The sequence below is a fragment of the Dendrobates tinctorius genome, unplaced genomic scaffold (genome assembly GCF_039654945.1).
Source record: "Dendrobates tinctorius isolate UK_male_01 unplaced genomic scaffold, ASM3965494v1 ptg000155l, whole genome shotgun sequence".
In the NCBI taxonomy this organism is placed as follows: Eukaryota; Metazoa; Chordata; class Amphibia; order Anura; family Dendrobatidae; genus Dendrobates; species Dendrobates tinctorius.
Window position 1 is genome coordinate 10,440,470 of NW_027361822.1, and position 15,044 is coordinate 10,455,513.

Consider the following 15,044-nt stretch of genomic DNA (forward strand, 5'->3'; position numbering starts at 1 on the left):
GCAGTGGGGTCATTTTTAAGGTTGTAGAGAGACTGGTAAAAGTCAGCGAATGCGTTGGCTATTTCCGTTGGGTTACGTATTGTGGCATTAGAACCCGTCACGAGGTATTCAATTTTATTTTGCATTTCTCGTTTTTTAACCCTCCTGGCTAGTAAGGCACCCGCTCTGTCACCCATCACATAGTACCGCTGTTTGAGGGATCTTAAGTTTTTCTCATAGTCTGCCATCAACACTTGGCGGAGCTGTGTTCTTAGTTTCCTGAGTTCGTCAGATGTCGACAAGTTTGGGGCAGATTTATTGTGGGCTTCCAAAAGTACTATATGGGACAGTAGAGCTTTGTAAGTTGCCTGATGCCTCCTTTTCTCCCTAGTGGCAATTTTGATGAATGACCCCCTAATATAGGCCTTGTGTGCAGACCAAAGCGTTTCCTCTGTCACCTCCTTGTTATCATTAAAGTTAAAAAACTCTGCGAGGTCGGCCTGCAACTCCTCAGAGATTTGTCTACAGGCTAGGAGGGAGTCATTCATGTGCCACCGGGCAAAAACAGGCGCGCGGTTTTGTTCCTGAACTGTCAGGTATATGGGGGCGTGGTCCGACCAAGCTATAAGTCCAATTTTTGAATCTGAGCAATCCATAATAAGTGAGCTATCAACCAGAATGTAGTCCAATCTGCTGTAAGAGGTGAACCGAGGCGAGAAGAATGTGTAGTCCCTCTCATTTGCATGTTGGTATCTCCATATATCATGGAGATGCCTTTCTGAAATTATTGTGATCATCTCCTTCCTCTTTACAGCAGTATTGGAGCAATCCAGAGTGCTGGACATTACCATGTTAAAATTCCCGCAGATTATTTGCTTACCCTCTTTAACGGATGAAAGCTTGGAAAGAAACCTCCGCAAAAAGCTGATCTGACCAGAGTTGGGGGCGTAAACGGTTGCAATAGTATACTTAGATCCATTTATGGAGCAATTAATAATGGCGTATCTACCGTCAGGGTCTAAATGTTGTGAATGTAGTGTGAACGCAACAGTATTTTTTACACAAATGAATACTCCAGCCTTTTTTTTTTTCCACAAGCCAGCAGTATGAAAGGAAATTTAGCATTATTTAACCTGTGCGAGTCCCCTTGGAGGAGATGAGACTCCTGACCACATATTACATCACATTTGGATTTAACCACTTCCCGCCAAAACATGGATCTCTTGGCTGGCGAGTTCAGACCCCTAACATTTATAGACATACAGTTCAGTACCATTGTACATGGGAAAAAAAAGTCTCTTGCCTAGAGCTGCAGGGGGAAAAGGAAGGTTAGGCAGGAAAGAGATAACACTAACAATATTGACAACACTAACATTACTGATGTAGGGAGCATCAGTCCACAAAGAAAAAAGCCCAAAAAAGGGGCCTGCGGTATGGTGGAAATTTACCACCATGGGGGTTCAGGGTCCTGGTTGAACAGAACCAGCGGACCTTAAAAGTAGCAACTAAGTCTCAGCCGCGACTCAAACATATCACATAACTCACGTGACGGACCAATCTTCATTCACTTTATCCTGTTGGGATGATCCTGTAGCTCTTGGAGATCTGGCCGGGAGATTTGCCAAGTTCCATGAGGATAGGAGCTTTGCCAACTGCTGTGGGGAATGGCAGGCGTGGGTATTTCCTGCTTGGAAAAGCAGGATCTTTACAGGGAAACCCCATCTATAGGATATAGCTTCATCCCTGAGAATTTTGGTATAAGGAGCAAATTCCCTCCTCTTTGCCAGGGTTCCTGCAGACAGATCTGGAAAAATGGACAGGTGCCGGAATTGCTCAGACAGAGGGGGTCTCTTTCTCAGGGCTTGCAGCAGGGCTTCTTTGGTCTTGTAAAAGTGCAGGCGAGCTAAAGTGTCCCGAGGGACATCAGCACTGAGGGATTTAGGCTTAGGGACTCTGTGTATTCTGTCCACCAGGAAATCAGTTGCAGTCAGGTCTGGGAGCAGCTCCTGCAGTAAGGAGCCCAGAAAACTCTGCAGCCCCTTGTCTGGTATGGCCTCTGGAATTCCTCTGATTCTTATATTATTTCGGCAGGACCTGTCCTCTAAATCCAAGACCTTGGTATGGAGCTTTTGCACTTGTTCCTCCAGTGCTGCATTGGCATCAATGAGGCTATTGTGTGACTTTGTCAGCTCCCCCATTTTAGATTCAATATGTGCTGTACGACTGCCTATGGCAATGATATCTCCCCTCAGCTCAGCCACCATATCTTTCCAATCCTGCTGCAGTGATGAGCGGAGGGCACTGAGCAGTTTCTGCATTGTACCTTTGGTAAGCGGTATATCTGCAGCGTCTGTGTCCAAGTCTGGGCCTGCTGTGGATCCCCTCCTGGATGAGCGTGAGGAAGCTGTGGAGGAGGATGCTGCCGCCATTTTCCCTCGCCCCGTGCTGGAGAAGAAGTCTGTAACTTTCGCCGGGGACGGCTTCTGGGATTTTCCCCTTGGCATGCCACGATCCTGGATACCTCCGCAGTACCCCCCCCCCGTGTGCAGAGAGATTGGTGCCGCTGGTGAGCCGCAGTGAGCCGGTTAGGAGTCGAAGTGGCTGGAGCTCAGCAGCTAAGTGACCGGTGCCATTAGCAAGCAGGCCACGCCCCCCAATTCTAGGATGTATTAACAGAAGCATACAGTCTAGATCACGTGAAGTCATTATTTCCCTCTACTCCTCTTTGGTCAGACCTCATCTGGAATATTGTGTCCAGTTTTGGGAGCCACATTTTAAAATAGACATCAACAAACTGGAGCAAGTTCAGAAAAGAGCAACCAGAATGGTGACCGGTCTGCAAACCCTGTCTTATGAGGAAAGGTTGCAGGATTTGGGATTGTTTAGTTTGCAAAAGAGAAGACTGAGAGGAGACTTAATAGCTGTCTACAAATATCTCAAGGGCTGTCACATTGTAGAAGGATCAACTTTATTCTCATTTGCACAAGGAAAGACTAGAAGCAATGGGATGAAAATGAATGGGAGGAGACACAGATTAGATATTAGAAAAAACTTTTTGACAGAGTGATCAATGAGTGGAACAAGCTGCCACGAGAAGTGGTGAGTTCTCCTTCAATGGATGTCTTCAAACAGAGGCTGGACAGACATCTGACTGGGATGATTTAGCGAATCCTGCTTTGAGCAGGGGGTTGGACCAGATGGCCCAGGAGGTCCCTTCCAACTCTACGATTCTATGAGATCACTTTTCGCTCATGCCTAGTTTATACCATATATTTATAGGTAATTTATATTTCCTCTTTTATTTTGTGTACAACATTAAAACAAATTTACTTATTAATAATTTATCAATAATAATTTTGTCACTATCTGTCCACTTTAATATTGCGTTGATCCAGGGAGCTAGTCTGATTGCCTTATGTGGAGTCGGGAAAGAATTTTTTTTTCCCCAATGTGAAGCTTACAGTTTGCCACATGGGCTTTTTTTGCCTTCCTCTGGATCAACATGTTAGGGCAAGTTAGGATAGGATATGGGTTAAACTAGATGGACTTAAAGTCTTCCTTCAACTTTAATTATTATGTTACTTTCATGGACAAGAACTCCTCCCTATTGGCACAAGTAATTTTAATTAGGAGGAGACTCCAAAAAAAAAAAAAAAAAAAAAAAAAAGGGGGGTCCGGCCTTTTTTTGCTCTCAGAGTGTGAGAAAGGTGAGTTTCATGTCATCTTACATTTGGTGTTGGAGCTGTGTGACTGCCACTGTTGATGTAGTTTTGTACTTGTGGGATGGTGCGGTCTGGAGTCATACGGGTTCTGTGAGGCAACAGACCTCCCGCCCTTCTGATGCATTGTCGCTGTATCGGTGGTCAGCGCACTATGCTGCTCGTTTAACCCCCTTAAGGACCAAACCACTTTGAAGGTTAATGACCAGACCTTAATTTTGAAATCGGACCACCGTCAGTTTATGTGCTTATAACTCTGGAATGCTTCAACGGATCCCGCTGATTCTGAGATTGTTTTCTCGTGACATATTGTACTTCATGTTAGTGGTAAAATTTATTCGGTATAACTTGCGTTTATTTATGAAAAAAATGGAAATGTGGCGAAAATTTTTAAAATGTTTGCCATTTTCAAACTTTTAATTTTTATGCCCTTAAGTCAGAGAGATGTCACAAAAAATACTTAAATAACATTTTCCACATGTCTGCTTTACATTAGCACAATTTTGAAACCAAAATATTTTTTTTGTTAGGAAATTATAAGGGTTAAAAGTTGACCAGCGATTTCTCATTTTTACAACAAAATTTACAAAACCATTTCTTTTTAGAGACCACCTCACATATGAAGTGAGTTTGGGGGGGTCAATATAACAGAAAATACCCAAAAGTGACACCATGCTAAAAACTGCACTCCTCCAGGTGTTCAAAACCACATTCAAGAAGTTTATTAACCCTTTAGGTACTTCACAAGATTTGAAGCAATGTGGAAGGAAAAAATTAACATTTAACTTTTTTTTTTTTTTTTTCAAAAAATTTTTTCTTCAGACACAATTTTTTTTTTTTATTTTGTCAGGGTATCTGGAGAAAATGAACCACAATATTTGTTGTGCAATTTCTCCTGAGTACACAGATACCCCATGTGTGGAGGAAAACCAATCTTTAGGCGCACAGCAGTGCTCAGAAGGGAAGGAGCATCATTTGAGATTTTGAATGTCAAATTGGCTGGAATCGAGAGCGGACACCATGTCAGGTTTGGAGACCCCTGATGTACCTAAACAGAAACCCCCAATAAGTGACCCCATTTTGGAAACTAGACCCTCCAAGGAACTTATCTAAATGTGTGTTGAGCACTTTGAACCCCCAAGTGCTTCACAGAAGTTTATAAGGTAGAGCCGTGAAAATATAAAAGTTATACTTTTTCCGCAAAAATGATCTTTTTGCCCCCAAATTTTTATTTTCACAAGGGTAACAGGAGAAATGGGACCCCAAAAGTTGTTGTGCAATTTGTCCTGAGTATGCGGATACCCCATATGTGGGGGTAAACCACTGTGATCGCCTTACTGCAATCTTTGGGAGGCAGAATGAACAAATCCACAAAAGGTGAAGAATTGGTTTTATTTTTTACGCCGTTCCTCGTGCGGTATTAGTGATTAGGCAAATTTACTTTTCGGGTCGGTGCGATTACAGCGATACCAGATTTATAGCCTTTTTTCATGTTTAGCTTCTGTCACACACTAAAAGACGCTTTTTGTTGCAAACATTTCTTACAAAAAATTCTTCCATCGCCGTATTTTGAGAGCTATAATTTTTCCATATTTCGGCCGACTGAGTCATGTGTGGGCTTGATTTTTTTTTTGCGGGACGAGTTGACATTTTTATTGGTACCATTTTTTGGCACATGACCTTTTTTCAATCGTTTTCTATTCCAATTTTTGTGGAGGCAGAATGAACAAAAACCAGCAATTCAGGATTTTTTTTTTCTTCTCCGCTCCATGTGTGGTAAAATTAGTATGGCGGCTTTATTCTTCGGGTCAGTACGGTTACAGCGATACCTCATTTATATCTTTTTTTTTTTTTTTTTTTTTTTTTTTTTTTTTTTTTTTTATGTTTTGGCGTTTTTTTACACAATAAAAACTTTTATAGAAAAAATAATTATTTTTGCATCACTTTATTCTGAGAGACAGAACTTTTTTATTTGTCCGCTGATGGAGCTGTATGGCGGCTTGTTTTTTGCGGGACAAGATGGCGCATTCAGTGATACTATTTTTATTACCGTTCTTTTTTTTTTTTTTTTTTTTTTTTCACGTTTTATTACACTTTTTCCAAGCGGTGTGATGATTCCACTTGGAAAAAGTATAATTTGCTGCTTTTTTTTTTTTTTTTTTTTTTTTATGGCGTTCACTGAAGGGATTAACTAGGCTGACACTTGCATAGATGGGATTTTGGGATTTTTACGGACGCGGCAATACCAAACGTGTATTTTTTTTGTTTTATTTTTTTCCATAAAAATGTGTGTTTTTTTTTAATTAATTTTTAAATGTTTTATATTTTTTTTTAAAATTGTTTTTTTCTTTACCTTGTCCCTTTTATGGGACTTTCACTTTGGTTTGCAGGTATAATACAATTCAATGCATTCTACCTATGGAGAAAGCTGCTGTGAGCATGGTCTCAGAGGCTTTCCATAGACATGACAACCCCCGGATCATCATGGCTGAGATCGGGCCCCGTGATTACATCGTGGGGACACCGATCTGAGGCAGAGGGAGCCCCTGACCCTCTGCCTCCCCCCTGATCTCTGCGATCGCGCCCGATCGCAGAAATCAGGGGGTTAACAGCCAGGAGCAATGTCCACCAGCAGTGCTGAGCTCCTGCACTGACTGACCGCGCTGTGATCATTCAGTAAGATTGACTGATCGATCTCAGCGCTCTGGGTGCAGGGACTGACGGCAAGGGTCCCTGCACCCCTTGCCGTGCCTGACAGCTGTTGGCACTGAACTACCACTGCGTGTTTACACGCAGTGCTAGTTCAAAGGCATGACGGGCATAGCCCGTCATGATGCGGGAACTGACATCCTGCCATGGCGGGCTATGCCCGTCAATGGACGTTAAGGGGATAAGCCAATAAAAGTTACAACCCACTGAGAGGTGTTCGCCGTGATGTGGCAGTGGGCGTTATACAGTCTCATCAGAATGTTACACTAAGAACCTCATATTCAGTAATATATAGTTTTTGCCTAGTGGCATTAGATCAATGTATTATATTTTTGGAGGTGCGGTCCATGCTCCTTTTTTAGCAAATTGCATGACTTTTTGAATGACACCATCCTTATTAGCATGTGTTGTATTTGAAAGAGGGAAAAAAATGTCAATAGTGGTGAAAAAGAAAAAAAAACATTTCCTATGATGCCATTTTTCGAGAGCTGTAACATTTTAAATTTTTGAGATATGGAGCTGCGTGAGGATTTGTTTTCTGTGCGCTGAGCCAATCCAATCTGTTATTGATATAATTTCTGGGTAGGTACGATGTTTTGAGTGCTTTATATTTTTTAGTGTCGTTGTGGTGACTGAAAAACCACAACTCTGGCATGTGGTTTTTTTTGTTTTTTTTTTTTTGTCATGCCGCTTACTGATTGGATTACTAATTTATATTTTGATAGCTCAGACTTTTTACAAATGCATGATTATCAAATTTGTATTTTTTAAAATGTATTTCTTAACTTTTAATTGGGGTGGAAAGAGAGAATAATATGAACTTTATGTATTTTGTTTTATTTTACTTTTCACTGCATTCATTAGTTACAGCGATGCCACAATATTGCTATATTTTAGCAAGTTACAATCCCCTATGAACGCCTTCCTCAGGCTTGATATCACAGGAGTACCGTCATTACAGAAACAGGGGTCTTCAGCACAACCTTTGCTCTTATGGAAACCCATTGGTGCTTCACCATTAAGTCTCAAAGCACCGATGGCCGCATAGTTACTTGTCCCCTTGCTAGCACACTGTAAATGCTGCTGTCACAAATTTATAGAGGCACATAAAAGGTGAACATCCACATGCAGAGTGCAGCTGTCAGAGGGACATGTGGCTGATTATCATAGACATCATCTGCCAGCAAAGATGCAAGCTCGGCTTGCGAGCCCGCTTCAAAATCAGGGAGTCAGCACTTGATGTGGGTTTTGTTTTGTTTTTTGTTTTTTTAACGGAAGTTAACAAAACACAAAAATATACAGTGGGGACAAAAAGTATAGTCAGCCACCGATTGTGCAAGTTAAAAAGATTAGAGAGGCCAGAAATTTTGCTTGTTTTTAGGTGACCAAATGCTTATTTTCCACCATAATTTGCAAAATAAATCTTGCCAAATCAGACAAAGTGATTTTTCTGGATTTGTTTTCTCATTTTGACTCTCATAGTTGTGGTCTACCTATGATGTCAATTACAGGCCTCAATCATCTTTTTAAGTGGGAGAACTTGCACAATTGGTGGCTGACTAAATACTTTTTTTTTTTCCCCCACTGTACATTATAGAAATCACTGCACCTGGGACACCTTGATCTATAACACTAGCATATTATTTATACTGCTTGGTGAATACTAGAAAAAAAATGCAGTCACTTTACAGGTGGCCACAGACTACTTTTTAACTAACTGTGAGAGGCAGAAGATTTTTACACATACCCGATATCTACCATACATGTACGATATCCTTCCCCATCTACTTTTACCCCCCATGCAATTATTGTATGAATGCTATAATTTATGCAATGATTATAGCAAATGCCAAACCCTTTTCTATTATTCGACATCACCTATTTTATTGATGGAGATTTTCTACTGCAATTAAATCCTTGAATCTTGCCAGAATTACTGTTCTCCTGAGTATGGATATTTTTGCAAATATCTCCACACAAATTTAGTAAAATTTTGCAAAAACAGCTGCTTTTACGTGATGTTCCCAAGTCTTTGTTCACATCGCTCTACTGGCCATATTGGTTTCAGCGGTGATGTCAGTGTTTGTGATGTGACGTACCTTACAGGCCTGTTGAATGTAGTCAAATGAAGTTTTGACTTGCTTCCATCTCAATCAAAAAGGAGCCACCTTTAGGTATTTACATCATATTCCTGTCCATACAAAAAATGACAGAATGCAACATCTACACGTTGTGTCTTCTCATGTTTCTCCTTATTATCTCCAAAAATTATATTATTATATGGGATCTTTTTGATATGTTTTCTCATCTTCTCTTCATACAGGTACATACAATATCGGATCCTCTCAGTGGAGATTTTCTATATAAGAGCACTATCCTGATTTACCTATCAAGGATGGATCGGAACAGGGACAAAATAGCAGAGAGGCTGTTACACCTCACCCTAGAGATCCTCTTCCGGATTACTGGAGAGGTGAGAGATTCTGATGACGTCACATTAAATCATTCTTATCTATGGGAATAACAGGTGGACAGAACTGGAGAGGTGAGGACTCTGGAAATGTCTGTAGTGAGATTTATTAATGTGTCTCTCCATAACCAGGATTACACAGTAGTGAAGAAGACCTCTAGTGAGTGCCGTCAGGACCCAGTGTCTAAGGAATGGGGAATCACGGGGTCTTCACCTCACCCCATCAATAACCAGAAGATCCTAGAACTCGCCTACAAGATGATTGAGCTGCTGACTGGAGAGGTGACACTGCTGGGAATGCTGGGAAATTATACCGTAATGCTATGAAGGGATTGGGGGGAAGAAGGTATCATTGTATGTGTCAGGTTCCTATAAGGTGTCAGGATGTTGCCGTCTATTTCTCCATGGAGGAGTGGGACTATTTAGAAGGACACAAAGATCTGTACAAGAACATCACTTTGGAGGTTCCCCAGCCCCTCACATCACCAGGTAACAGACAGGACTAAATACACACGGCCTAAAATTATCTGTATTGTGGTGCAGTGACCACTATGTCCGCTAGGGGGCGCTGTGTGGGTGTCCCAGGATGGGCCTACAGGCATATCCATTGTGGTAATGGGTATAGGATGCTGAATGACCGTTATGCATCCCAACGTAGGTGGCCTTGGGATGGAAGCTTGAATATGTGTATTGATCAGCAGAGGCACTGTTGAGCTGTTGTTACACTGTGTCAGCAAGAGCTACCTACAAACCCACCTACAGGGGTGTGTTTAAGAGTGTCATAATAAAGTATGTGTATGAATGCTTGAAGGACCTGTGATGAGATCATAGCCATGTGACCCAGTGGGCGTGGCTATGGACCATATAAGGTAACCAGAGTAGGTCACATGAGAGAGAGCACATGGATCTGATTGGGCCATGTGGAAGGTCCCAGCAGGCCTAGGTGGAGGAAGGTGTGGTACCTTTCTGAAGACCACAAGCTGAGGCTGCTGACCCGGTGAGGCCTGTGGATATTGGCTGTATGTGAGGACGGATAAGCCTCCTGTGTTTGCTGAGGCTCCAGGACTGAGCCTGAAATCATGGACATTTATGCTTGCTTTTGCCTGAGCTAAAGGCTACTCATTGTGTTATGTGCTGCTTTATGGGTTATGGAGCAATAAACCCTGTGAACTTTTAAAAGGAAAGTGCCTCCTGATTGACTCCCGTGGCTCCTGAGCGAGTTGAATCCCTACAGTATGTAAAGAATGAATTCAGTCCCTGTATGGGTTTCCTCCAGTTGTATCCATAGAATCATCATAGAATCGCAGAGTTGGAAGGGACCTTCTTTGCCATCTGGTCCAACCCCCTGCTCAAAGCAGGATTTGCTAAATCATCCCTGACAGATGTCTGTCCAGCATCTGTTTGAAGACTTCTATTGAAGGAGAACTCACCAGCTCTCGTGGCAGCCTGTTCCACTCATTGATCACTCTAACTGTCAAAGTTTTTTCTAATATCTAATCTATGTCTCCTCCCATTCAGTTTCATTCCATTGCTTCTAGTTTTAACTTGTGCAAATGAGAATAAAGTTGATCCTTCTACAATGTGACGGCCCTTGAGATATTTGTAGACAGCTATTAAGTCTCTTCTCAGTCTTCTCTTCTGCAAGCTAAACATTCCCAAATCATGCAACCTTTCCTCATAAGACAGGGTTTGCAGACCGGTCACCATTCTGGTCGCTCTTTTCTGAACTTGCTCCAGTTTGTTAAGTAAGAGGACAACACTGGAGAGATGTCCCCGTCCTCTTCTTCCTCAGGATCATCAGGTAGATGGAGAGAAGGTGTCATGAGATCTCTCCTATGATATGTAGATGGCTGTAAAGATCTTGTGCTCAGTCTTGTTTTATCCACCAAAACCTACAAAAGACCAAATAAAAAAACCCTGCTGTAATAAAATAAGTAAAAAGCAAAAGTGGATTTAAATCATACAGAGTTTCTTAGTAATACTGTATTTGATCAAACATAGCATAAAAGCCGTCCCATCATTGACAAGGTGACTCTGTGGTCGGGGCGGTCCTACACTGTCTAATATTAAAAACCTTATGTGTCAAAGTGGACGTCTGTGTGAATAAGGGCAGACAAGGATCGGGTCCCAACCACTGGACACCAGTCAGGGGAAGCCTTTAAATACAATTTCCAGCTCAGGAGAGGGAGGCCACACCCCAGCTTGCACAGAATGCAAAAATACAAAGAAAAAACACAAAAATTGAGCTTGGTTTGAGTTGGTACACATGCAGCTTATAAATGCATGTTCACATGGCCAAAAAGCATACAAAACCTACAAAAGGCAAAATGAAAAAACCCTGCTGTAATAAAATAAGTAAAAAGCAAAAGTGCATTTAAATCATACAGACGGCTTTTATGCTGTTTGATCAAATACAGTATTACTAAGAACTCTGTATGATTTAAATGCACTTTTGCTTTTTACTTATTTTATTACAGCAGGGTTTTTTCATTTTGTCTTTTGTAGGTTTTGTATGCTTTTTGGCCATGTGAATATGCATTTATATGCTGCATGTGTACCAACTCAAACCAAGCTAAATTTTTTTTTTTTCTTGTTTTATCCACCAGTATTATGTTTTATACTTGCGTAATGAGAACGGTGGACATGGCAGGATTAGAGCTGATTTGTAGATGTGACTTCTCCATCGTTCTGTGACTTTTGCAATATTTTATTTTCAGGGGAAAGATCTGACCCATATTAATACTACAGAGACATATGTGAGGGGTGATGAGCGATGTAAAGCGGAGATTCCTACATATGACTACCCAGGTGAGTAGTAAACACTAAATGCAGAGAAAAGTAGCATTTTACTCATTTACTGGCTGCTACAATTTAGTGGTGAATTTTGTAAAGGTAAGATCATTGAATTTACTAGCAGAAAAATCTGTAGTTGAAATGCATAAAAACAATGTTTAGATAAAAGTATGAGTGGATAAAATTGAAATGGAGATTAGATGCAGGAAAAATCTTAGGATCGACCTCTGTTATTACAGAATAATTTACAGTTATTGAGACATCAGTTTATCAATTGATATGCTACAAAGCTGTAGATCTTTGGTGTCTGTCACTTGTTAGCTCTATTTCCTGTGCAAGACCACCTCCTCCTGCTTGACTGACAGCTTATTTGACTGAACTCACACATAATAGACGCTGTCAGTCAAGCAGGAAGTGGTGATACTGGGCTGAGAATAGAGCTGGAGTGACAGAGGTTAAAGATCTACAGCCTCATTTGCATATCAATTCAAAAGCTGATTTCTCAGTCATTGTACAATGGGCTGACCATATAAAGGTATTGCGGGACTTAAAAGAGTTACATCTGCAAGGGAGTGGACAAGAGAGACAAATACAGTTGATGCCTAGCTGAGTAACTGCAAGCGAACACCGCAATTTGTTGGTCAAAAGTGAAAGTAAAGAGAGAATCATAGTTGTGGGAACCTAATAGTAAGAACCCATGTTCCCACAGGAAAAGATTGAAGATGACTCCTGTGTCGCAGTTACTGATCATAAAAGGCCTGTTGGGGCTGGAAAGGGAGGTGTTAGTGTAAGAACCTAAATTAGGACAAGTTGTGTGGCTGTGAGGTGGACTTAAATACACCATCGCCACAGATGATCAGATGCAGTAGAAGGCCTGAGCTGAGAGGAAGATCGGTGACTATAAGCAACGCCAGTAGCAGACCACAAGTAGCACAAGTAGAAAACCGTGACCACATCCAAACCAGCTTTGGGAGATGATTGCTGTAGCAGAGGACCATTCCTGTGGGCCATTACTTCCAGTAAAGACGTATTGGTGCAGGGTGTGGACTGTGGCTGTGCTTCAGTGATCAGAGAGCCAGTTCAACAAGCACACTGTATAGCAAGTGACTCGCTTATCTAGGACTTGTGGCCTACTGGGAAATATTGTTGGGCCAGTGTAATGATCAGAGGTGTTTACAGACGAGGACTGCCTAGTACTGAGTGACACTCGTTAAGTTTATTGCTACTTAACAAAAACAGTTTATATACTGGAGTAGAGCATTGCATAGATATTGTATTTAGTTGCATTGCTGTGTCAGAATGTACTGTATTGACCGTTACAGTTACCTGCAATATAGTGCTTACGTGTGTGTATGTATTGTAGGGCAGCGGTGTATTTAGTGAGACAGTGACCCAAGCAAGTTAAGTAAATGTCTTTTATTGTCCAAAATACTGCATACATGCAATCGCTCACCTCCGATTCACAGCTGGAAATATGAAAATAAAGTCCTGTGCCACTGGTTCTTGGGCGCTACCGTGTATGTCCCCGTCGCTGGCTCTGGCCTGTGTTAGATTCACACAGCCAGGCATACAACCATGGCACCTTCAGCCATGTTACATGTGAAACCAAAAAGACTGAGAAACCCTCCTTTACTTCAGACTTAAATGAATACTGTGGCCATGGGCTACTTGTAAGACCCGGACTGGAGGGAGAGATCCATCCCATTACCATAATATAGATCCTTCCAAAAATAAAAGCCCAAGACAGATTTTCCTAAACTGACTTGGTCAAATAACTTGACCCAGCCATGGCTGTGATTACAGTGCACTCCAGCAGTGCAGTATGCTTCCATGCACGTTCTGGGGAATATATAATGGCCGTCCATTTAATTCCCCTCATTATCTCTCAGTGTCTGTCTATGTATCTAATAAATGGATTTTCTTTTCTGTGTTAACCAACACTATTTATTTGACTAAGTACCACTGTCTCTTCATTGTCTGCGCTGTTGCATCCAATCAACCTGATAACACAATAGTTTGGGTAGTGAAATCCTGCTGATTCCTTTCAAAAACTACTGTTACCACCACTGTCACCACTGATATTTAGATTTTAGTACAATTAGCATAGCTCACTCTCTGATTTTGAACCAGTCACAAAAGAAGTAAGCGGGCTCCTTGCATCTTCTCGCCCAACCACTTGCACCAGTGACCCATTTCCGTCACATCTACTCCAGTCCCTTTCCCCTGCTATCACCCCTCACCTAACTAAAATATTTAACCTCTCTCTCTTTCTTCTGGTATCTTTCCCTCCTCATTTAAGCGTGCCATCATACATCCACTACTTAAAAAAAACCATCCCTCGACCAAAACTGTGCCGCTAACTATAGACCTGTCTCTAATCTTCCCTTCATCTCTAAACTCCTGGAACGCCTGGTCCACTCCCGTCTTATCCACTATCTCTTTGATAACTCTCTTCTCGACCCTCTCCAATCTGGTTTCCGCTCTTTACACTCTACTGAAAATGCCCTCACTAAAGTCTCTAATGATCTACTAACAGCTAAATCAAATGGTCATTACTCCATGCTAATTCTCTTGGATCTCTCTGCAGCATTCGACACTGTGGATCATCAGCTCCTCCTCACTATGCTCCGTTCCATTGGCCTCAAGGACACCGTTCTCTCCTGGTTCTCCTCCTATCTCTCTGACCGCTCCTTTACTGTATCTTTTGCCGGTTCCTCCTCCTTTCACCTTCCCCTTACTGTTGGGGTTCCTCAAGGATCGGTTCTAGGGCCCCCTCCTCTTCTCCTTGTACACTGCCCCTATTGGTCAAGCAATCAGTAGATTTGGTTTCCAGTACCATCTGTATGCTGATGACACCCAATTATACGCTTCTTCTCCTGACATCACGCCAGCCTTTCTAGAAAACACCGACGATTGTCTAAACGCTGTGTCTAACATCATGTCCTCTCTATATCTGAAACTGAACCTGTCAAAGACTGAACTCCTTGTGTTTCCTCCCTCTACTAACGTTCCTATACCCGACATTGCCATTTCCGTGTGTGGTTCCACTATTACTCCCCAGCAACATGCCCGCTGCCTTTGGGTCATACTTGACTCCGATCTTTCCTTCGCCCCCACATTCGATCACTGGCTCGCTCTTGTCATCTGCACCTCAAAAACATTTATAGAATTCGACCTTTTCTTACTTTTGACTCTGCAAAAACTCTTACTGTTTCTCTTATTCATTCTCGTCTTGACTATTGTAACTCTCTTCTAATCGGTCTCCCTCTTACCAAACTCTCCCCTCTCCAATCTGTCTTGAATGCTGCAGCCAGGATCATATTCCTCTCCAATCGTTACACCGATGCCTCTACCTTGTGCTAGTCATTACACTG

At 41.9% G+C, this 15,044-nt stretch overlaps 2 protein-coding genes across 4 annotated transcripts in view; both read left to right on the plus strand.

The window, feature by feature from the left end:
- Positions 1-15,044, plus strand: part of LOC141051076 (uncharacterized) — a 188,466-nt gene that overhangs the window by 94,669 nt on the left and 78,753 nt on the right. The window lies entirely within an intron of this gene.
- Positions 1-15,044, plus strand: part of LOC141051107 (uncharacterized) — a 40,578-nt gene that overhangs the window by 22,476 nt on the left and 3,058 nt on the right. For all 3 annotated transcript variants that reach the window (XM_073547986.1, XM_073547987.1, XM_073547988.1), the window contains exons 2-4: positions 8,731-8,880; positions 9,010-9,159; positions 11,595-11,685. In XM_073547986.1, coding sequence (XP_073404087.1) covers positions 8,731-8,880; positions 9,010-9,159; positions 11,595-11,685 — 391 coding nt within the window. The remainder of the gene's footprint in view (positions 1-8,730; positions 8,881-9,009; positions 9,160-11,594; positions 11,686-15,044) is intronic.